Raw genomic sequence first — 21,158 nt, 5'->3', positions numbered from 1 at the left:
CGATGCAACTGGGACTGGTGATGCAGCCCGGGCTGGGGATGCAACCAGGGACAGGGATGCAACCGGAACTGGGGATGCAACTGGGGACAGGGATGCAACCGGGGACGGGGATGCAGCCGGGGACGGGGATGCAGCCGGGGCTGGCGACGTGACCGGAGCGCCCCGAGCCCCCGCCCCGCAGCGCAGCCCCCGGCGCGGCCCGGCCGGCTCTGACCCCGCTCCGCACCGCGGGCAGGGCAGGCTCCGCGCGGGGCGGGGCGCGGCGCGGAGGGGCGGGGCCCTCCCTCAGCGCTCCGCTCCCATTGGCTCCGGCGCGCCGGGCGCGGTGCCGATTGGCGGGGCGCGGCGCGTGCTCGGGGCGGCAGCGCGGGGGCCGGCCCGGCGCAGCCCGCGTGCCGCCGCCGCGCTGGAGGCCATGGTGCTGGACCCGGGGGCGGCGGCGGGGCTGGGCCGCCATGGGCCGCCGCTCTGCCCCTGCCCGTCCCCCCCGCCCCCGCCGCCCGCGCCCCGTTGCCCGCGGGGAACCCGGCGCCTGTCGGAAACCGGCGCCGGGACGCGGCGGAGCGAAAGCGCGGGGGGGCGCGGGGGGATGCGGGCCGCCGCCTCCCTGCCCCACATCGCGCGGGGGCGGGCGGGGGAGGAGGGCGGCGGGCGGCGGAGCCCCTGCCTGCTCGTGGCGCTGCGGCCCCGCAACGTGGAGGCGGAACGGGAGCGGTTCTTCCGCGCCAGCTTCGCCTACGACCCGCAGTTCGAGTACGCCGAGCCGGTGCCCGCCGCCGTGCTGGATAAGTACGGGGCCGCCTCCGATCGCTTCGTCGCTCAGGTGAGGCGGGGCCGGCGGCGCAGGGGATGCTCGGCCGGGGCGGGAGGAGGACCCCGAGGACCCCGGCTCACCCCGCTCCCCGCCTTCCTCCCGCCCGGTGAGGGGTGCGAAGGTGTGGGTGTCCTCGTGCAGGGCGATGCCACCGGGATGGTGGGACCGCTCCCCGGCGGGGCCAGCCAGGAGCTGCTCCCCGGGAACCGCACGGCCTGCCCTTGCTCTGCCCGACATCTGTGGTGTCCTGCCTGCAGCCCCCTTACCTCTTCAACTCCTCTTCCCCTACCCAGCCCACCCGCAGCGCTCCCTGCCTGACCCGGGTGACCGTCACAGCGGGGCTGGGTGATGCCGCCAGCCCCAGACTGGATGCCCGGCGGTGGCTGGGAGCTGGTGCTCCTTCAGGGACACGTTGCTGCTGGTGTTTTGTTGCACTTGTTGCTGTAGAAATAGCAGACGAGGAACTGGAGTCCTTAGCCTGAATGAGCTGGTGGTTAAGTCTGGCTTGTTTTCTGGAAGGCCTAAAGGTTGTCCGTAGCGCAGCAGCAGATGTGGTCAGTAATGATAACAGTTGGTGTAGGCTCCGCTTAAGGAGTCTCTAGTATTTTGCTTAACTGCTTCCGTTGCTTATACGCTACTGAAATATTCCCAGTATTTCAGTATATTGCTCTCTGCCACGGATAACAGCGATGTGTGGATGGCGGTGAGCAAACAGCGCCCGGCCACTCGAACGGGAGGGAACGGGCAGGAGGAGCGTGCTTTCTTGACGCTCTGCCCGCAGACGAGCCCTTCCCTGGATGCAGGCAGAGCGAGGCGGGAGCGGAGCTGCAGGCTCCGGCCCTTCGCTCTCTGCTTGGAGCCGGGAGCCCGGCCGTGCCCCAAAACCAGCTCGCTCCTCGGGCTGGCCAGAGCATCCTTTCTGCCCCACGGAGCCCTTTTAGCTGCCTCCGAGGAAGCAGATTAAAAAACTCTTACAATAAATGGAGACTTGCACGCCTGAGGCGTTTCTTTGCACCTCCTAGTTGGGAGCTTGCATCTGGTGTCTCAGATAACAACTTCTTCACCGATTTATTTATTGTTTTTTCAATGTTTACTTACTCTTGCATTACTTTGTTTATCTCTGCCTGAATTATTATCCAGGCGACTCGGGCTCTTTCTGTAAACAGCTTTCTAAGCAGTTAGTCATTTCCAGTGCCTGCCATGCCTCTGCCCCAGATAAACTGGTGCCAGCGATGCTGTTGCAGGGGAGACAGTCTGACTCCTGTAAAGACCTTGCTGGCTTTTCAGTGTTTTCTTGCTGCATTTAAGTGCATTTCATTCTCCGAGTAACGCGGTAAAATGAGCTGTTCAGAGCTATTTCCCCCCTTGCTTTCTCTTTTGGTACAGTTGGTTTACAATACGGTAAAAGATGAATCATTGAGATTCTTTTTCTCTGCGCATTACTTTGAACGAAATTAAGTGTTCGTAACCAGTGTGAATGGTCTCATCCTGGATCCTAAAACCCTTTGCAAGAAATATTAAGTGTTGAGTGTTTCTACCGATGTTTCTCCCACTTCTCCGGTGGCAGTGCGATGGGACAGTATTCATGTCACTGTTCCTTTGCTCGTACCCTGCAGTAACCTCCTTCCAGTCTCTTTTATTCTGGGAGGCTTTTTTTCCTTGCCAGCTATAAACTGCTTTTATTTTAAAAACCTGCATTAATCGTGGAGTGTAAATAAACGAGACATTTGGCTAAGCCAGCATCCTTGGACAAGAGCAGACAAACCAACACCAGCTCCCTGCTTCCAGCCGCTGCTCCACCAGCTGCTCTGCTTGGGGGCTTATTTTTGGTTTTTTTTAATAGAAAATTTAAACAAACCAGAAGGATTCTTCTAGCCCCGTGGAGGCTCATCACCCCGGGCATCCCGTCCCTGGTTTGTGGGAACACCAGCAGCACCAGCACGGGGCTGGGGCTGGAGGATTTGTTGTCCCGCTGCCTATGGTGGGTGCATGATTTTAGGCTGCCCAGGGATGCTCAGCAGCCTCTTGGAAAATTAAACTTGGTATCTTAGGAATTTTGCTCACCAGGACGTGCGCTGGAGGTGGGCGGGGAGCGTGCCCTTTGGTCGTTCTTACTGCTGGGCACCAGCTGTGCTGGGTTTCTCTTGGCTCCGTGCTTTAGGTCCCCTGGGAGGAGAGAGCAAGTGGCTGAGCAGAGGTGGGAGGAAGAAATGGTCCTTGTTCTGCTGCAGTCAGCAGGAGGTTCCTTGCGGCACTGCAAAACCAATCCTGATCGTTCAGCAAACAAACCAAAAAACCCCAACAATAAAAAAAACCAAAACAAAACCACCAAAAAAAACCCAAAAACCAACAACACAAAAAAACCTGCACAACTTCTCCTGGAAGGACACAGTCAGTGCCTCGAGAATAAAAACCAGCTGTGCGGAGAAGACTGTCCAGGGAAGGAAAATCAGGGCCTTCTGCTGGGGCAGAGGAGGCTGCTCACCGGACGCAGACCGCGCAGCCCCTCTTAGGGGGCCTTGGGTGGTTTGAGCGCTGGTACTGGTGGTGAGCACCCATCTCCTGATCCTGGGTGACGTTAGGGACGAAGGAGGGGATGGGACCTCCGCTGCAGGGCTCCAGCCGCTGCCCGGAGCCCGGACGAGAGCAAAGGGGGTTTGCTCAGCGGGAGGAGGGAAAACACGCAGCGTTCAGGAGCCGCGCGTGGTCCTGGGCTGGGAAGCTCGGCAGCAGCTCAGCCAGGCTTACAGGTGCAATAAAACTGCTGGAGAAACTCCAGAATTGGTTCAAAGTCGTCGTCATCTGCTTTGGGTATTACTAGGCTGGAGAAAGTCATTGCTTGAGAATGTCTACAATGAAAACTCACTTTTGGGGAAGGAAACGTGCTAATAAATGCTCGTATTTTATAGATGCTCCATAAATGTCAATGCTAATAAAATAGCACGTGCTGCTTTTGTTAGAAGGCAGTTGGTGCGCAGCAGGCTGCTTGTGCTTGTGCTGAGACCCTGGCCGAAGAGGGGGAAGCAGCGTCGCTGCGAAGGGCAATGCTGGCGATGCCCAGCTTTCCTGCGGGCTTGCAATCCAGCGCTGCACTAAGAAACTCTCGGAATAAAAAACAAGCTGATAAACTTTGTGCAAGCACTGGAGTTTGAAAGGAGAACCGAAAGCAGAAAAGATGAAAATAATCAGAGCTTTAACCTCCAAAGGCAACGTGCTGCGACGATGCCGTTTCGCTTCTGCTTTGCCCAGATCCCACACAGATGCTTAGAAGGGTGATAAAAGGCAGAACGAATATACTGTGGGTCGTGCTGATTGCATTAAGTGTCCGTCTGTCCTGGTGGCCACCTCCAGCTGGCTCAGTCTCCTCGGCTTTTTAGATATTACAAAACCATGTCTCACTTCCCAGGCGTTTATCAGGGATTATCTCCGCCGGGTTTTATTGCACGTGGGGTTTCAAGATGTGTTTATAAGCGGGGAGGGTGTTTGCACTGATGTTTCGTTTCTGCATGCGACAGGCCATCAGGATCATCCGTGCCGTCCTGGAGAAGTACGGGACCTACGAGAGCTTTGAAGTCGCCACGGGCGGGAGGCTGCTGAGCAAGTGCCAGATCTGGTCCGTGATCCGAAAGTACATGCAAAAGGAAGGCTGCGTGGGAGAGGTAATCCGCATCCCTGCTTTATCGCTTGTAAAATACGGCTGCAAAATGTTTGTTTTCTGATAAAAAGGACTCGGATTAGGAAATGTTTTGGGTACAAAGAAGAAACTTCTTTGCTCTGAGCGGTGGTGTCCTGTCGCCTCTGGCTTGGCTGCATTTGCTGTACCCCGGCGCTAGGACGCGGGTGCTGGTTCCCCACCAATTTCCCGTGATTTTTTCTGTGTATATCTCCCTTTTATGCTTGAGAGAGAGAGAGAGGAGCTGCTGCTTGTCTGCGTGGCCGTGCGGGGAGCGTTTTGCTGCGTGCATGAGGCATCAATTACTGCTGATAGCGGTGGTATGGCAGACATCTCCGACAGCTGCCTTCGCTCACGCGTCCAAAAGCCAAGCCGGGGGGAGAGATTTCCTGCTCTCCTGCGGGATGTGCCGGGTTACGGCGCTTTGAATCCCCGAGCTCGGGTTTTAAGGCTGGGAAATACGTGGTTAAGATAGGACGGTACGTGCGGGATGGAGACGGGGGGAAGTTCAGCAGCTCTTCACCTGGTTTCTCTGTGCCCCCAGCAGCGTCCAGCGTGGGATGTCCCACAGCTTCGGCTAAGGGGCTTTTTTTTCCCCCTTTCCTGCCAGCAAGGTGCGAGCAAAACGCTTCCACCGTCCTGGGTTCAAGCGGTGAGAAGGATTGCTGGACCTGGTTTTGGTTTTTTGGCTGACGGGGCTGCCTTCGGCTGCTGGCTGCGGGGCAGGAGCGGGGCTTCCTCACCGCTGCCTCTTGGCCAGGCTGGTTTCCCTGGCTCTGATTTTTCACCTCCGTCTCCAAACAGGGTTATTCGCGAGCATTTCCCTGAAGCATCAACTTGCTCGGCGGCACCCAGCGCATTTCATGCCCACAAAAGCAGGAGCGAGCGGTTCCCCGAGGTCCCGCCTGGCCAGGGGACGTTCCTCCTCCAGCCCCCACAATTTGGGTGATCCCTCCTGGGGTGTCCCTGGGGTGTGGATTTGGCACCTTGGCCCTCCTAAGCCTTGGCTTAGGTCGGAAAGGATCTCTGCAAATCTCTTCCTATAATTCAGCTGCCTTTTAGTACCCAGAACCAGTCCCAATACCCAGCCTAGCAGCTGGCCAGTTTTACTTACAGACCTACGCTTAGGACTGGCTAGTTGTGGTCTTGATTTTATTAATTGATTAAATTAATTGATTAAATTAATAAATTTTAATTAATTGATTAAATTCAGCTAGTTTGCTCTTCTCCGTTAATCTAAACCCGAATTGAGCTCTGGCTGGGCAGAAAGCCGTCTTTTTTTCTTGCATATTGGTGTACAACTGGCTTTCTTCCAGCCCTGTGTAATTTCCCCTTTGCTCAAGGGAACGCAGGGTTCAGTAATTACGTTTGCTCATCAGCGTGCGAGATACGTGGCTCTTTTATCCGAAACTTTTGATAAGTGCTTTTAAAACCTTTAAAGCATTGGTTTGTTCATTGCTACCCATTAGAAATTTTGCTGAATTTCTCTGGGGCAGGGAAGAGGGAGGGGTTTCATCTGCTCTCAATCCAGCGATGTTGGCAAAGCTTGCTCCCCGTACAGGACAAAAACTTGCTGAAACTTCTGCGTGGCTGATAAAATAACATTTGGGGCGGTTTCAGACGTGTATCTCCCTCCCCGCGCCTGTATCTGTAATTCCTGACTCTCACCTGCTGTGCCCTGTCTGTTCTGCCGTGCCGTTTGCTTCCCTGTTATGTATTAATCGTGATGGCTTTCTTAAAAAAAAAAAAAAAAAAAGAAGAAACTCTAGCGCGGGGGTTGCGTTAGCCGAGCGGCTGCCGCGCGGGTGCGTCAGCTGCCTGCAGGCAGCGTGGCCAGGCTGGTGCTGCCCTTTGTCCCCGGCGCCCATCGGCGAAGGCAGGATCCCGCTTTCCGGCACTGCAGGCAGCGTGCTCGTGGGTAAGTATTTGCGCTATAATTAACTTTGTGTCTTCAAAAGCTTCTTTGTCGGGGTCCGAGCTGCAGATCCTGAAGCTCTTCTGCTTTTCTTCTGGCTCAGGACCGAGGTGATGTTGCCGGAGCTCAGAGGCTTCCGTACGGATTTCGGCGAGCTCCCAGCTTGCAGCAGAGACTGGCCCCGTTGGTAAGTGCTGCACGGCAATCCCTCGGGTTGTAAAATGTCGTTAGCCTAAATCGCGCTAGCTAGCATCTCCTGGGACCCCATCGGTGGTGCCTCTCCACCCTGGAGCTGCTCAGCGCCGGCGCTTTCTCGGCGTGCGGGGTCCTGAGCAGACGGGCAGGCTGCCGGCAGCGCCGCGGAGCTGGGGAGAGCAGGAGCCCGTGCCCCGGTGCCGTCCGCAGTCTCCCCTCGGTTCCTGGGGACGAGCTCTTTCTCCATCATCGCATCCACAAGAGCTGAGCGGGAGTTTCATGGACCGGGAGGATGCGCTGGGGATCCAGCTCAGAACGAGGGAGGTCACAAACCTCTCTCCACGCGGTGCTGCTCCAGGAGTAGGACTTTGGCTGAAGTCGCAGCCCCTGTTGTCACGGCGTCTGCAAAGCTGGAGGGTCCCGAAATAAGGCAAGTGGTGCTGCTCAGCGGGCGGATGGGCTGCTGCAGCCGGAGAAGGGCTGCGGGCAGCGTAACGGGAGCATGCGAAGCTGCGGTCTCTGATGATGCTGAGGGTCCCTTCCCGTCGCTCCCGGACGGCTACCTCTGCATGGGGTGGTACTGGCACCTCTGTTTAATACGGCAAAACAACGCCATATCACCACATTATCAAATAAGGGGAAAAAAATAAAATAACCCGAGCCAATGCCTCTAAAAGCCATCAGACTGACATCGGAAGAACGACATCGTGGGGTTTTGCCCGTCATCTTCTCACCGTGGTGGCCCCTGCACGCATCCATATCGTCGGCTTTCGCGGGGGGACTGCAGCTGCACCCGCGGCTGCGGGTGCTCTCAGCTGCTCCGAGCGGTGTCCAATCCCATTTCCCAACCCCATTTCCATCCCTCATTCCCCTGCCCAGCTCTGTCCTGGGGTCTCTGCGTCCTTAGGACAGGGATGGGGGATTCCTCCCCAGGCCATGGCAGCCCGGTGTCTTCCCGAGTCGGGGGGTGTTTCTGCCTGCAAAACCCCTCCTGATAATTTGCCGACCTGATTGTGAACCGTCGCAAACCTCGTGCGGTGGCTTGCACCGTTTGCTGATGCTTTTTCATCCTGAATCTGCTTCCTAATCGCTTCACTTGACGCCATCGAGCTCTGGTACAGGGAAAGATAGTTTCCACTCCGTATAATTGAGCGTTGCTGTTTCTGTGTTGCCTTCTTTACCTTTCCTTCACCATTAGAGAGGAAAAAAAAAAACCTCAGCAGTGCTCCCTCTGACTGGAATTCTTCCTCTAAAGGCTCTGGGCTCTTCTTGCTTGGAGTTTTCCTTCATTCCTGGAAGCACAGACCGGTGACTTCAGCTGCCCCCTTCGCTCTGTGCTCAGCCTCCAGCAGTGCCCCAGCTTGTTGCAAACCGAATTTTTCTGTGCCCTGGGGTCTCTCTCCAGACGCCGTATCCCAGGGAATGCTTCATTCTGCCTTCCAGCTCTTGCTGCCTTGCCTAAAAAGGGCTCCGCAAAACCTGGTTTCAGTGCTGAGCATCGCATCCTCGAGGGTGCTGAGCATCGCATCCTGGGCATCCTCGGTCGCCTCTGATTTTCCAGGAAAAAACAGGAAATTTCCTGTTTGCGTTTCTCTTTGCTCACCCTGCACATGGTGAGATCAGATAGGAAAAGAAAAAGGAAAAAATTTGGGTTTGGATTGTTCCCTCTGCCTCCTGTTCAGGCACGATGGCGAAGGTTGCGGGACAGCACTTGCCTTTCCACGATGTGGCTGGACTCGTCTGGAGCTCGCATCGAGCGGATCGTTGATGCTCTCGGGAGGGGAATGCCCGGCCTGATCACCATTGACTTGTCCTGTAGCATAAAGCCCCCCCCAAAATAATATAAAAATCAACTCTTTTAAAGCCAGAGCGCTCCATTGCAAATGTTGCTTAGTGCTTATTAAAGCGGGGTGTATCCCTGCTCAGCCCTGGTGGGATGCTCGGGTGCTTCCCTGGGTACCAGCAGGGAAGATGCAGCGTAGGATGCGGGACACGGCGTTCCCAGTCCAGCAGAGGAAAAAGCAACGGGCAGGTGGTAGGCAGATATTTGGGTTATAATAGAAGAGTTTTCTTCAGGGGTGGGAATTGAGGTGCCAGTGCGGATGGGGAGGGAGAGCTGGAGGTCGCCAGAACAGCAGACGAGCTGCGTGGAGCGTTTACCCACCTAACACTCCGTACAGTTAAACTCCTGGGTTTATACAATATCTCCCTTGCGCGGGTGCTCTGAGTGTTGTTTTCAGAGATGGCTTTTGAAATTGCAGGAGGGAAACTTCAACAATTTGGGGGATGCCAAGCGAGCACCAGCCTCCCAAAACCCCCCGGCTGGGACCCCCCTGCAGCAGGTCCCGCTGGTTCGGGGGACCGGGAGCTGCTGAACCCCTGTCTCCTGGGCTTGGCGCCTGGAGGAATCCAGCGCAACGTGGCCAAGGAGGAGCAACTGGAAAAAGGAGAAAAGCAGAGAGGAGGAGCTCTGGGAGGGTATTTTTTTAATAGGTTGGGGGAAAGCAGGTTCAAGAATGAGAGCGATTTATCCTAGGGCAGAAGTTAGTTTTTCTGCATCTAGTTTCCTAAATTCCAACCTCCTTGGGTTTTTTTTTTTCATATAGGGGCATTGAAGCGTGACAAGACAGTAAGACGTGGACCTGGCATTGTGGAGCACTCCCAGCCAGCCGAGCATCCTGTATCCCAGAAGCGGAGCTCCGGCTGGCACAGTGCATCGTGTCCAGTACTCCCAGTAAGAGTCGGGCAGCAAAGACCTGGGGACCAGGGGCCGTCACAGGGTCCAGGCATGGGTTCTGTGCTGCAGCACCTTCGAGGGAGCAGGAAAAGTGCTGCGACCATGAACTGTATTCCTCATCTTCCTTTTGGTTTAAACACTGTCCCCTGGCTCTCCCCTTCCCCTCCCGCATCCCAGGATTTCAGCCTCCGCTGGTCGCATTTGGGATTGCCATGTCGGATGTCCGGGCTGTGTTCCCATCACGCGGAGCTGACCTCAGAGATGGGAATTGGTTAAAATCATACCAAAACCTGGCTCATTTGTACCTCCTTCTTTCTGCTTGCAGTGAAGCCGTAACCTTCCCTGCCCGTCGTAGCTCCAGGCGGGGCTGTCAGCAGAAGCTGGCGCCGCTGCCAAAAATCTTCTCCCTGCCAAGAGCCCCCCGTGGGAGCTCACGTGGCCGGGGGTGATGATCTTGCTGGAAACTAACCTAGGGCATAAAACCAGTTTTAGTCCGGATCAGTTCCCTGCCTCGGTTTGTCTCAGGTCACCAAGGTCCGTGGCTGGGCGTGGCAGAGGGCAGCGAAACCGCAACCCTTATTTATTTTGACTTCCTTACTGGAGCAGAAATAAAGCTCGAGGAGATACACACAAGTCAGAAGTGAACGGGCAAGTCTTTTCTCAGAGTTGGAGGGATTTTCTTTCACGCTGGTATATTTTCATCCAGGTAAGCAATTGCACTCTAAGTATTTTATGCTGTTCCTTTGCCCAGTGGTAGACTCTGCTCTGTAACGTTGCACTTTCGGCTTTCATGAGTAGCTTTGTGCAATAATAAATCTGGGTTGAAGCAAACCCGTTCAGTCTCCTCTCCTTTTTTTAAATAAGAGAGAAGAATTGCCACGTTGTGTGGGTGTGGGTGTGTGTGTGCACATTTTCATCCTGAAAAGTGTCAGTTGTGAAATAATAGATGGTTTTTAGAGTTAATACGAATGTGACGGAAGGATTTTTGAGATGAAATTGGTGTGTGCCCAAAGGTCCCGAGCGTTGCCGCTGCCGAACCTCAGATGCGAGAGCTCCCGGGGATGCGGCAGAGCCGCGTGTCTCCTCCGGCGATGCTGCAGGTCTGAAGTTGGATGGTCAGAAAATGCTGCTTGGCCGGTACGTTAACTCATGTTAACGTGGAGCCGCTGTCTTGGCTCCAGGCCTTGCAATAGCCAAGGTTTCCCAAAATAGATGTTTTCTTCTGCCTAGAGATGTTCTCCAGTCCCGCGCATGCGTTGCCCGTCCCTGCTGTGAATCGTGGCCGGCACGCGCGGCTCCTGCTGCGAGGGTGGGCTGGCGTGGATCCGTCCTCGCTGCTCGTGTCTTGGAGCCTCGAAAGGGAGAATCCGCAGGAGAGCCCCTGAAAATGGAGCCAGAGCCTTGGTTCCCTCGTGGGAACCCTCGTTTATTGGGGGCGAGTCTGGAGGTTGGACCCATAACGAAGCGGGCACTGTTGGTTGTTTAGAGTGGGGTCGATCTGATGACCAAACGTCCTGCGCCGTCCCATGCTAGTGGGGGTGCAGGGGTGGGACCGGGCAGGTCTCAGGAGGATGCCCATCATGCGTGGCCGTAAAATTGTGGGGAGCCCCTGGGGGAGAGGGGGGAGATGCTGAAGCCAGGGAGACGCTGGAGCCAGGCTGCCCAGGAGCTGCCTGCTCCCCCCATGGTGCCTGCTCGCCTTTGCTGGCTGTAAAAAGGTTAAAGAAGTTATTTCATCCCCCCGTGGGATCATCCGTTTCCTCTCGGCACCCCCTCAGCACCGCAGTGCCCTCCCCGCCTGCTCCTGCTATCTGTGGTTTCTTCAGGGAGTCGGTGATGGTGCAGCAGAGCCGGGCGGTGCCGCCCGCGGCGTCGGTGGCTTTTTCTGACCGTCCACCACCATTTCGGCCTCTGCTTAGAGCCAAGACCCCGCTGAGCATCTCCTCCCACCGCAGTGCTGACGCCAGTTGCCTCCTTCTTCTTCTGCAGGTGGTGGTGCAGCTCACCGACGACCTCCTGTCCCAGGCGGTGATGATGGTGGAGGACAGCCGGCCGACGCTGGCCATCAACCTGGCCGGAGCCCGGCAGCACTGGCTGGAGGGGATGCTGCGCCACGAGATAGGTCAGGGGGGCAGCGCGGGGGGATGCTGTGAGCATCCTCTGGTTGTCGCCGGGGTAACGGCCTGGGGGCTGCGAGGACCGCGGGGCAAGGTGATACCCACCGGGTCCTCCTGGAGGGGTGGTCCTGGGCAGGTTTTGGAAAGGGTTGAGGCCACTTGGGTCCCTCTCTGCGTGCGGGGCAGGGGGTGTCGGGGTACCCACCCGTGCACTCGTGTGCCTGCCCCCCGCACCCTGGGCACCGGAGCAAGCTGATGTCCCGTGGCAGCATCTCCAGCCAAGACTGGAGCTGGCACCCATGGGTGCTGGGTCTCAGCCCCAACCCCAGCGACTCAGGGGGTGGGGGGGGTCGAGTTTTTTGGAGGCTGCGGCCGACGGCACTCGCTCCCGTCCCCCCTCCCCAGGCACCCACTACATCCGGGGGGTGAACAACACCCGCCAGCCCTGGCACAGCTCCGAGGGCCGCAAGCAGTACAGCCTGAAGCCCGCCAACCCCACGGAGGAAGGCTTGGCCAGCCTGCACAGCGTCCTCTTCCGCAAGCAGCCCTTCCTGTGGCGGGCAGCCCTGCTCTACTACACCATCGAGCGGGCCAGCCGCCTCTCCTTCTCCGCCCTCTTCCAGGACCTGGAGCAGTACGTCCAGGACGCCGGCGTCCGGTGGGAGTACTGCGTGCGAGCGAAGCGGGGCCAGACCGACACCTCGCAGCCAGGTACCGCGCGGGGAGGGAGAAGCCTTCGGGTTTTGGAAGGGATTTTATTTTTTTTTTAAAAGAAATACCAGAGGCGGGTACGTTGTGCTGCTGGGTGGGTTGAGCATCACTGACCCCCATTGCCGCGGCAGCCTTTGAAATGGTGGCGGCTCTGCCCCGCGCTGCGTCCCTCCCCATCCCCGGCACCGCTCTGCTGTGGGTTTACACCTCATGGCAGTGATTTTTTACGTGCAGTGCCGGCACCTCAGCTCTTCGGCTGCTCAGGGTGAGGTGGGGAGGGATGGGGCACCCTGGGGAGCCCCGTAAGGTGGTTGCGACTGAGGGGAGCGACTTGCACAAGCTCGCGGGGAGGCAGCAGCCAAAGGAGAGGCAAAAAATGAGCATTTCTGGGGATGCACTTAGATTCTTGTGGGGGTTTAACATTAAAAAAATCCATTGGGAGGAAGGGTGAAAGCATCCCGGTGAGAGGTTTGGGGCTCTCCCTGCACCCAGCTGCCTCCACGGTCCCCAGCGCTGCTCCCCAGCGCTCATCCTTTGGCCACAGCACCAGCCACGCCTGAGCCCTGGCACACTCGTGTCACCCTGGTCCAGCGCCATCGCTCTGGTTATTGTGGTCGGCAGACATTTGGGCGAGCGGAGGGCAGTGGGGAGCCAGGCTCCCGCTCCCGGGCCTCTCCCGCTCTTCCAGGCTGTTTCAGTAAGGACCAGGTCTACCTGGACGGGATTCTCCGCATCCTGCGCCATCGGCAGACCATCGACTTCCCGCTGCTGGCTGCGCTTGGAAAGGTAACGGCGGGGGTGGGGGGCTGATCCCAGAGCCCCATCCCATCCCAAAGCTCACGTGGGCTCCCACGGTCCCATGTTTTCCTGAAAACAAGCCCTTGCTGGAAGCCCTTCAGCTCTTTGCCTTTCCCTGCACGTGTGGGTTTCGGTGGGGCAGGGGAAGGCTGTGCTGGGAGGATGCAAGGAAGGACGGGATAATCCGTCCTTGGGGGTCCTTGGACCCCGTGGGGGTCCCTCTGCCAGCCTCTGGCCATCTCCCTCGGCCACACCGCTCCTGCTGTCACCTGTCCCTGCAGCGACAGAAAATGGCCAAAACCACAAATCCCTGCAAATGCCTCCCCGAGCGGCTCTGCCGCTGCCTCCCCGCACGCAGGAGGGGTGTTTGGGCAGGGGGTGGGTGACTCAGGTGGGCTGCAGGGGGGACCAGCCCCCCTCCTTGGATGGGGGGGGAGCTGCTGACCCTGTCTCCCTGCTTCCCATCAGGTCTCCTATGAAGATGTGAATCGGCTGAAGAAATTTGGGGTCCTGGAGAAGGCCCGCATCCCCCATTTCATGCAGGACCTGGAGCGGTACATGAAGCAGCTGGACCACATCGTCACCACCAACGGCCTGAACGAGGAGGAGCTGGAGCAGCTGCTGCCTGATTGAGGGGCACCCCCCCAAACTGGCACCCCGAGGGTGTAACTGGTGCCATTTATTGGGTATTTACTGGGGATGGAGCCTGGAGGAGAGGGCAGCGCCCGGGCGGCCGCTGTGCATGTACGGCTGAGTAGGGTAGCGCGGCCGAGAGGGCCGGTGTGGTTAGTGTTGATGTGTGCCCCCCCACCCCACACCGTCCCCTGTGCGTTTTGGGGACGGCTCCGTGTGGCTTTGGGGAGCCGGAGGGTTCAGAGGGAGCGAGGGCAGAGCTGGGGAGATGCGCTGGTCCCCCAGAGGTGCAGGAGGCTGTGCTGGGGTAGTTGCGATGGGGGGGATCCCTTAGGGTACCGGGGTGCTCCCAGCAGAGCGGGGACACCTACGCGGGGCCAGCAGACGGGGCTGGGGGCTCTGGGCTGTGCCCTGGCAGTGGCCCGCAACCACTGATTGCCCCGTGTATGCGATTCCCGCTCCCTACCCCTTCCCTCCTGCCCCCCACCAGCAGAAGGAAGGACTTTAATCCCCCAAATACCAACCTCTGCTCTCCCCGCCCCGGCCTCGTAGATATTTGCCCACAATTAACCATCGCTCTGCGCCCCAACTACAGCCACTCTGCCTGGCTCTGAGGCACAGGAGGACTCAAGGTGGGGATCGGGCTTGATGTAAGGAAAAAGCGTGTAATAAAAATGATGTAATGGAAACAACGTGTGGGGAAAAGGTTGTGGATAGCATCAAAAGCCAGGCTGGCACCGCTGTGAACACTGACCGTGCGTCTCGCTTGCACAGGGAAAGCTGCGGGGCTCCGAGCTGGTGCGTCAGGAGCAGGAAGGGGTCACCGGAGCGTGTAAAACAACATACTGGGCAGGGACAACATTAATAAATCAAAGTAGGCAAAAGCAGAAGCTGCTCGGAGCCGTTCCTGGTCTCTAACGCATGGTCTCTGCAGCAGTCATAGCCCCCCCGGCGGTGCCAGCCCTGGAAGACTTGATTTAAAACAAAGAAGGGAAAAAAAAAACCCACAGATTTAGTTTTGGCTTCTTTTAGCTGTAGCCTTTCATCCCACTGAGCTCCGGCAAAGGTAGCTCAGGCCAATTTGCGGTTCCAGAGAGCCCAGGCTCAAACCAAAAAGCTCCAAGTTTGGCTGCAAGCCCCGTTCCCAGCACGCCCAGCTCCCCCACACTCCCGATCTCGCAGGGCAGCTGCAGCCCCTCTGCAGGGTGCGGATGCTCCGGCAGGCAGGGCAGCACACAGCAAGCTTGGGAAGGGACGAGACTGCTCATCTTGGGGGATTTTGCTTCCCTCTGGCCCAGGTCTCCAAGAAGACGCTGGCGTTTGTAACAGCTCCCCTCTGCGGGCGCCCCTGTATGAACACACTGCCAGCACAGGCAATTAGGCTCTGCTCTTTAATGTACTATTTCCTCCAACGTTGCAATCCCCAACCTCAAACGCGATACAGCGCTGCTTTAAAAAGGTATTTACACGCATCCCAGCATCACCCCCCTTGTCATCCCAAGGAGCAAGGCCTCGACTGGCGCTAAGAACCAACCAAGGGAAGTCTCTTGCGGCCCTTCTAGCGGAATGGCAGCAATGACAGAGGGCAACATAGCTACTGCGATGATTTCGGCCACATCCCTGATGAAATAACAGCATGGAGACGAGAGACGGCGTTAATTTCTAGGGCTAGAAGCGCTTCATCTGGCGGCGTTCTTGTCGGCGTTGCTTCTTCTCATTTGGTTCCTGACCGGCGGGCGAAGAGTCAGCTGTAAACCAGGGCCCCAGGATGTTCACCCACAGGAGGTAGAGAGCGCGTCCCGGAGCCTGCAAAACACGTGTGGCACAAACTCGGTCGCTTTGGGGACAGCTTTGGCAGGGGTGGTGTTACGGGCAGCAGGGCTGGTCCTGCCGAGGAGGCCGAAGGAGCTGGAATATCTTTACAGGCTGGATCAGGGGCATCACAGGATGCACGGAAATCAAAGGCAGTGGCAGGCGTCCAAAATAAATGGCCCGATTTCGTACGGTTTAGGAACTCGCATACGTATACAGCTCTTAGGCTTCATATATGGAAATCCCAGCATCAGGTCTGAATTACCCAGAAAGATCCAACTGCCCAGACATTCTGCCTCTCCCTCCTTCAGCAAAAACACCCACATTTCTCTAAATGAAAACAAACGTGATCTGGATGCTCTCCAGGGGATAGTCAGAGTCTAGGCTGCCCTCTGCCAGACCCAGCTAAAATGAACTTGTGAGTAAGGACTGAAACAAGATAACTTTCTATGCTCCCAAGATTGCTTTACATATCTTTGTGGGATACACTCAAAGCAACCGTGGGATTTTTTTAATCTACTGGAGATTTTTTGTCCTTCTGCAAAAGCAGTTTTAGCTGGAGGCACATGACAAATGTCTCAGGAGTAGAAAGAGTCTGGTGTGTAAGGGGAAATCAAAGCCCACAGCATTTGATCTACCAAGCGGCACAGTGTCCAGCAGCTCCCAGCCTCAGTCCGTGCTGGTGAACGACTGAGAAAACCAAACAAGCAGCAGCACAGTCTGCCACAGTCACAGAAAGGCTCTATGCACAAAGATGGCTTTGATCTGCCTCATGGTTCTTGTTGCCCTTTCCCAGGGCCAGAGAGAAAGGCCAAGGCCAGCCTAGTTTTTGCATGGTTGACTCAAAGGGATCAGGACTTTGTTCTCTTGTATGGTCTCCTTTTTAACAAGATTTGACAGGGAGATTAAAAAATGTATCAGAAAATAGTTTTGGCCTGAAACAGGACACTGAAATGAAATGGATAAATAATGTCCTCAGTCCTGAAGACAGGGAAAGACAGGGACAAGGTAGAGCCACAAGGAAAACCGCAGGGGCTTACCAAGAGCCAGAAGTACCAGACGTAGAGCGAGAAGCAGCTCAGCACTTGGACCATGGCTGTCAGCAGGATCACATCCTTGAGGTGCCTGAGGGAAGAAAAGCAAAACATTAACCTTCCGTTCCAGCCCCTGCCGAACACGCCAGCTCCTCTGCCAACACAGCCCGTCTGCGCCGCGCTGAGGAGCGACCCTGCCTGGCCCGACCGAAGGACTGTCCCTGCAGCTATGGTTTGCCACGCAAGGTAATCTAGAAGAATCAGAGCAGTAAGCAAACAAACAAAAAATCAATCAGAGCAGTAAACAAAAAGAAAAAAAAAAAAATCAATCTGATGAGTTAAAGAGCTAGGCTCCCTCTGAAAAGAGATACTGAGAAAGCTGAGGAATGCCGGGGGGTGGAAATCAGCAGCAAAACCACCACCCCCGCAGCCTGCAACAGCAGCCAGCACCCACCGATGTGACGCATATCATGGCATAAAGTGTAGCCGCTCGTGTACTCGCAGCTGGCTGCGCTAGGGGAAGCATGAATCTCCCCTGTGCCATTTCGCAGGCTGACAGACACACTCGGGGTCACCAAAGGGCTGGGGTGCCGCAAGGACAAGCACGCCATCACCCACAAGCCAAGCTACAGCAACAGACGGCTCCCCCTCCCCTCCTGCTTATCCGACTCCGGAGTCTTCCGCGCCGGCCTAAGGCAGAGCTGAGAGCAGCTACGGATGGGGACAAGCTGCCCGCACCTCAACCACCACCCTCGGGGGGACCTGACACCCAGGAGGGGTAAACAGGCAGTGGTTTTTCACCACAAGCCACAGGGGAGTGCCACGATGGGTTAGAAAAACGCAAACCCCTTCGCTCCCATTAAACCATCATCTGCTGGAGGAAGAAACACTCGAGTCACATCCAAGAATGCAGTCAAGAAAACAAAGGCAGAGGTAATGGTAATGAAATAGCTTGTCTCATTCTGGGCAGCACAGCGCAAAACAAAGTGACCAGAAACAACTGGTTTAGGCTGGGACGCCATCGACAACTCAAGACACTGCAGAATCCATCAACAGCTCGATGAGGAGACACCGAGGTTCAGAAATCTCGTGCATCACCCGAGGCCACAGAGGGACGACGGCAGAGCTCCCACCAAACCAGCTCTCCCGGGCACCAGCGAGATCGGCCTTCCTCAGGCCCAAAGCAACACACGGCATCTGACTCAAGTACAGACAGCACGAGGAAACGCCGGCAAATCCGCAGCGTTCCAGAAGCAGCTTCAAAAGAGCGCTCGTTAATCAGCTCTGACACACTCGGCTGAGAGGCAGGAAAAACATCCGCTGCTTTCTGAAAGTAACCGCTAGCCTAGCGTGGTTCCCCGATCCCACAGTGGTAGTTTAGAGCGCAGGTTTTGTTTTTACAGCTCCGTTTTGCACAGCCTGTGCCTCGGACAAGCATCAATTCATTTTAATGTGCCATAAAACTCACGCCAAGGCTGTATTGCTCAGGCAGGAAAACCTCAGAGCCCCAGTACCAAGGGAAATGCGATGTCTGCAACCAGGGCTGCAGCGGTGCTACAGCTGCGCTGACACCTTTTCACAGCAGGTAACGGGATCCCCGTGCTAACTCCTGTCAGTCATCTCCCCTGACAGCGCCATCACACACGTGCGTGGGGCTGTTACCGGGGCACCCACTCTGCGTCGGTGCCTTAAACATCTCCCACAACTTAGCAGGATACCCCAGATGACATCAAACTTCTGAATTTTCCTTACTCGGCTGTCCCACGTTGCATTTCACAAAAAAGGTATCCAAAATATTTTACACTTCTACTCCAGAGAGCCAAAGCAGTGTAAAACGGGAGAAAAACGCTCGGCTGACCAGCAGGAAAAAGAAATCGCTACAGGATGAAGAGGGTGTAAAGCACCCAGCGCACAAATCACATTAGAAATGATTCCCTCTCCTCCTGGCCACCTCGTCCCTCGGCTGAGTCTCTTACACCGGACATCTCAGCCACCCTGGCAGCGCATAGGAAATGCGTGCTCCTCCACTAACAAACACGCAAGAGGAGCGCTCATCCTGCGCAGAGACAGCAGGTTCTGTGCCGCACAAGTCGGTCTGCCCGCTGATAACATCCCCGGGCACCTGCTAGCTGCAGAAATAAAAATTCTGTTAAGAAAAATAAAAAAATATAAATCAATTCACAGCTCTTCCAGCACGAGAATGCTTGACGGGACGCAGAGGGCTCTGCCGGAAACAAGGCCCCTGCGTGTTTCTTCAAAAGCCTGGCGGCAAGTGAAAGGCGCAGGTAAAGCTTAAATTGTAGGCCAAGGACATGGGAGGGAAGGGGCCAAGTACCCGGGCACCTCGCTCAGCACGCGCTGAAGATCCCCAGCAAAAGCTGGGCCAACAGACGGAGGGCAGGGAGCAAAGCCTGATGTGCCCACGACTGCCTGGCAGTTTTCTGTACCTAGTCTGAGGCTCGCTGTTGGAAAACATGTAAATCTAGAAGATATTCCTGCTGTTTCAGTACTGTTGTCTCATTTTATTTAACAGCGCTTTGCAGGAATTACTGTTCTGTGTTCCTTGACGGAAGAAAAGAGTCACAGCACCGCCAAGAACACTGGACAGGCAAAGCTGAGGGCAGAAAAGGCTGAGGAGGTGAGAGGAGCTGGCTGAGACAGCAGGCAGGTTTTTTAGCATGTAGAACAGTTCAAGACACAGCCAGTTTGCAGCTGAGATGGGGTAACCGGCAGTGCGTGCCCTTCCGCTCTGTCAAGCACTACCTGCAGTGCTGGTTTAAAAAGAAAACACGTATCTGTGTGCTGCAGAAGCGTGCACAGCGTCAGCGCTGTCTCTCCACTGAAGGACGGTTGTAAGCTGCTCCAGCTGAACCGTTTAGGATCTCCTACCCGTGCGCCGCAGCCCTAAGGACAGTGACATACCCCCGTGGCGGCTCGTGACTAGTGCACGCCGGGCCAAGCATTCCGAAAACGAGGACAGTTTAGGTACATTCTTGGAAAAAATGGCTACAGGCTTCCAGCTCCCCTCATGCCTGCGCCGGTGGGCAAGCTGAGGTGGGAGCTGAGGGCTGGCCTGCGCCTTCAGGGGCTCCCCTGGCTCTGCGTGCACGCTCAGGCAGCAGGTCCTGCTCACCTGGACTCGTGCGGGTGTGGACACTCACTCTGCCATCCCCTGCTCCATATTCAGGTCAATTCCCCCGTCGGCAAGGCTGCCATCGTCTGTGAAAGACGGCTTTGCCATGGAGTTCATGGAGCGGTAGCTGGTACCGTAGACCACCGAGCTGAAGACGAACGCTAGCTGCAACGAGGAAACAGCCGTCAGCCGCGAAAGCCACGACCCCCGGGCAGAGCGGCAGGGGCCTGCCGGCCTCGCCTGTCACGGCAACCGGGAAAGGACCCGGCTCTCAGCCGGGCCGGGCCCAGGCTCCCCTCGCCGGGGCGAGAGACGGTGCCTTGCCCGCAGCGGGCGGGCGCTCACCCACGTCCAGGCGGAGGCGGCGGGGTAGAAGATCACCAGGTTCACCACGGCGTAGACGGCCTGCGGAGAGAGCGCGGCACGGCTGTCTGCCCGGCCCGGCCCGGGGCCCGGCCCTCCCCACCGCCCCGGGGCCCCCCCCGGCCGCACTCACGGAGGCCCCCAGGATGATGCGGAGGTAGAAGCGCAGCGTCTCCCGGTTCTCCTCGAAGATCTGCTTCTTGCCCTTGGTGCCCGCCTTCCCCTTGGGCTGCGGAGCCAAGAGAGGCGGTCAGCGGCCTGGCCCGCCCCGGGCCCCCGCGCCCCCGGCCCCGCCACTCACCGCCATGGCCGCGCCGGCTCCGCGATCGGCTTCCGGGCCCCGCCGGAAATGACCCCACCGGAAGTGGCGGCGCCGCGCCCGGTACCTGCCGGCCCGGGCCTACCTCAGGCCGGGAGGGGAGGACCCGGGCCCGGGGTTCCCCGTCCCGGGGTCCTCGCGGTCCCCGCAGGCCTCCCCTGTCCCCGAGGGGGTGCTGCCGTTCCCAGGGGACCCCGAGGCCTTTCCCCTGGCCCCACTGCGCAGCCCCGGGGTTCGGGGTGCCGGTGCCTGCCCCTCCCGTCTCAGCCCCCTCCCCCCCCCTCGCCTCCCCTTGGCTCTCGGGAGAAGGTGCCCTACTGCACCCCAGCAGCCTCGGGGTCCTGCGCAGCCATCGAGAGCCTGAGCTGACACCGAGTCAGCGCGCTGCTCTCGCCTCCCTCAGCACCTCCGCTGGCTCCTGGGAGGTGGAGAGCTGCAGAGCGGGGGCTGCAGAGCCTGGCCCTGCAGGGCGGCAGCCTCACAGAGCCCGCCCTCACCAGCCTCGCCTCCCCTTGCAACAGCTCCTTTCTACCCAGGACGCTGCTCCCCAAGCCTCAAGCCCACTTGCAGGAGCTGAGCCTGTCCACCTTGTTACCGGGACCACCGCAATGCTCCTAAGCTGGAGACAGCCCTGGCTGTAGCCCCACAGCCACCTTCCTCGGAGGTGACTTGACCCCTCGCCTGAATCATAGAATCATAGAATTATTAAGGTTGGAAAAGACCTCTAAGATCATCCAGTCCAACCGTCAACCCAACACCACCATGCCCACTACACCATGTCCCTAAGCGCCTCATCCACACGTCTTTTAAATACTTCCAGGGATGGGGACTCCACCACTTCCCTGGGCAGCCTGTTCCAAGGCCTGACCACTCTTTCAGTAAAGAAATTTCTCCTAATGTCCAA

The 21,158-nt window shown here is 57.3% G+C and overlaps 2 protein-coding genes and 1 long non-coding RNA gene across 4 annotated transcripts; 2 read left to right on the top strand and 1 right to left on the bottom strand.

Annotated features, from left to right (window-relative positions):
• Positions 1–361: 361 nt before the first annotated feature.
• On the top strand, positions 362–14,285 carry MATCAP1 (microtubule associated tyrosine carboxypeptidase 1). Its single transcript, XM_075160862.1, has 6 exons — positions 362–823; positions 4,330–4,473; positions 11,324–11,456; positions 11,857–12,162; positions 12,851–12,948; positions 13,429–14,285. Exons 1-6 carry the CDS (start codon positions 416–418, stop codon positions 13,591–13,593), a joined length of 1,254 nt encoding a protein of 417 aa, XP_075016963.1. The 5' UTR covers positions 362–415; the 3' UTR covers positions 13,594–14,285.
• Positions 4,586–10,432, top strand: LOC142087094 (uncharacterized). Its single transcript, XR_012675330.1, has 4 exons — positions 4,586–6,405; positions 6,506–6,589; positions 9,204–10,040; positions 10,348–10,432. It is a non-coding gene; the product is annotated as an uncharacterized LOC142087094 (long non-coding RNA).
• A 685-nt stretch (positions 14,286–14,970) lies between the features above and the next one.
• TMEM208 (transmembrane protein 208) lies at positions 14,971–20,319 on the bottom strand. 2 transcript variants are annotated; one of them, XM_075160863.1, is made up of 6 exons: positions 20,237–20,319; positions 20,069–20,164; positions 19,918–19,977; positions 19,601–19,737; positions 16,446–16,530; positions 14,971–15,399 (listed from the first exon to the last, which is right to left on the bottom strand). In XM_075160863.1, exons 1-6 carry the CDS (start codon positions 20,240–20,242, stop codon positions 15,262–15,264), a joined length of 522 nt encoding a protein of 173 aa, XP_075016964.1. In that variant the 5' UTR covers positions 20,243–20,319; the 3' UTR covers positions 14,971–15,261. The 2 variants fall into 2 exon arrangements, with proteins under 2 accessions (XP_075016964.1, XP_075016965.1); XM_075160864.1 differs by lacking the exon at positions 19,918–19,977.
• Positions 20,320–21,158: the final 839 nt, after the last annotated feature.

Source organism: Calonectris borealis, chromosome 12 (genome assembly GCF_964195595.1).
Source record: "Calonectris borealis chromosome 12, bCalBor7.hap1.2, whole genome shotgun sequence".
In the NCBI taxonomy this organism is placed as follows: domain Eukaryota; kingdom Metazoa; phylum Chordata; class Aves; order Procellariiformes; family Procellariidae; genus Calonectris; species Calonectris borealis.
The sequence above is the reverse complement of the archived record's forward strand: the minus strand, read 5'-3'. Positions and strand labels throughout refer to the sequence as shown.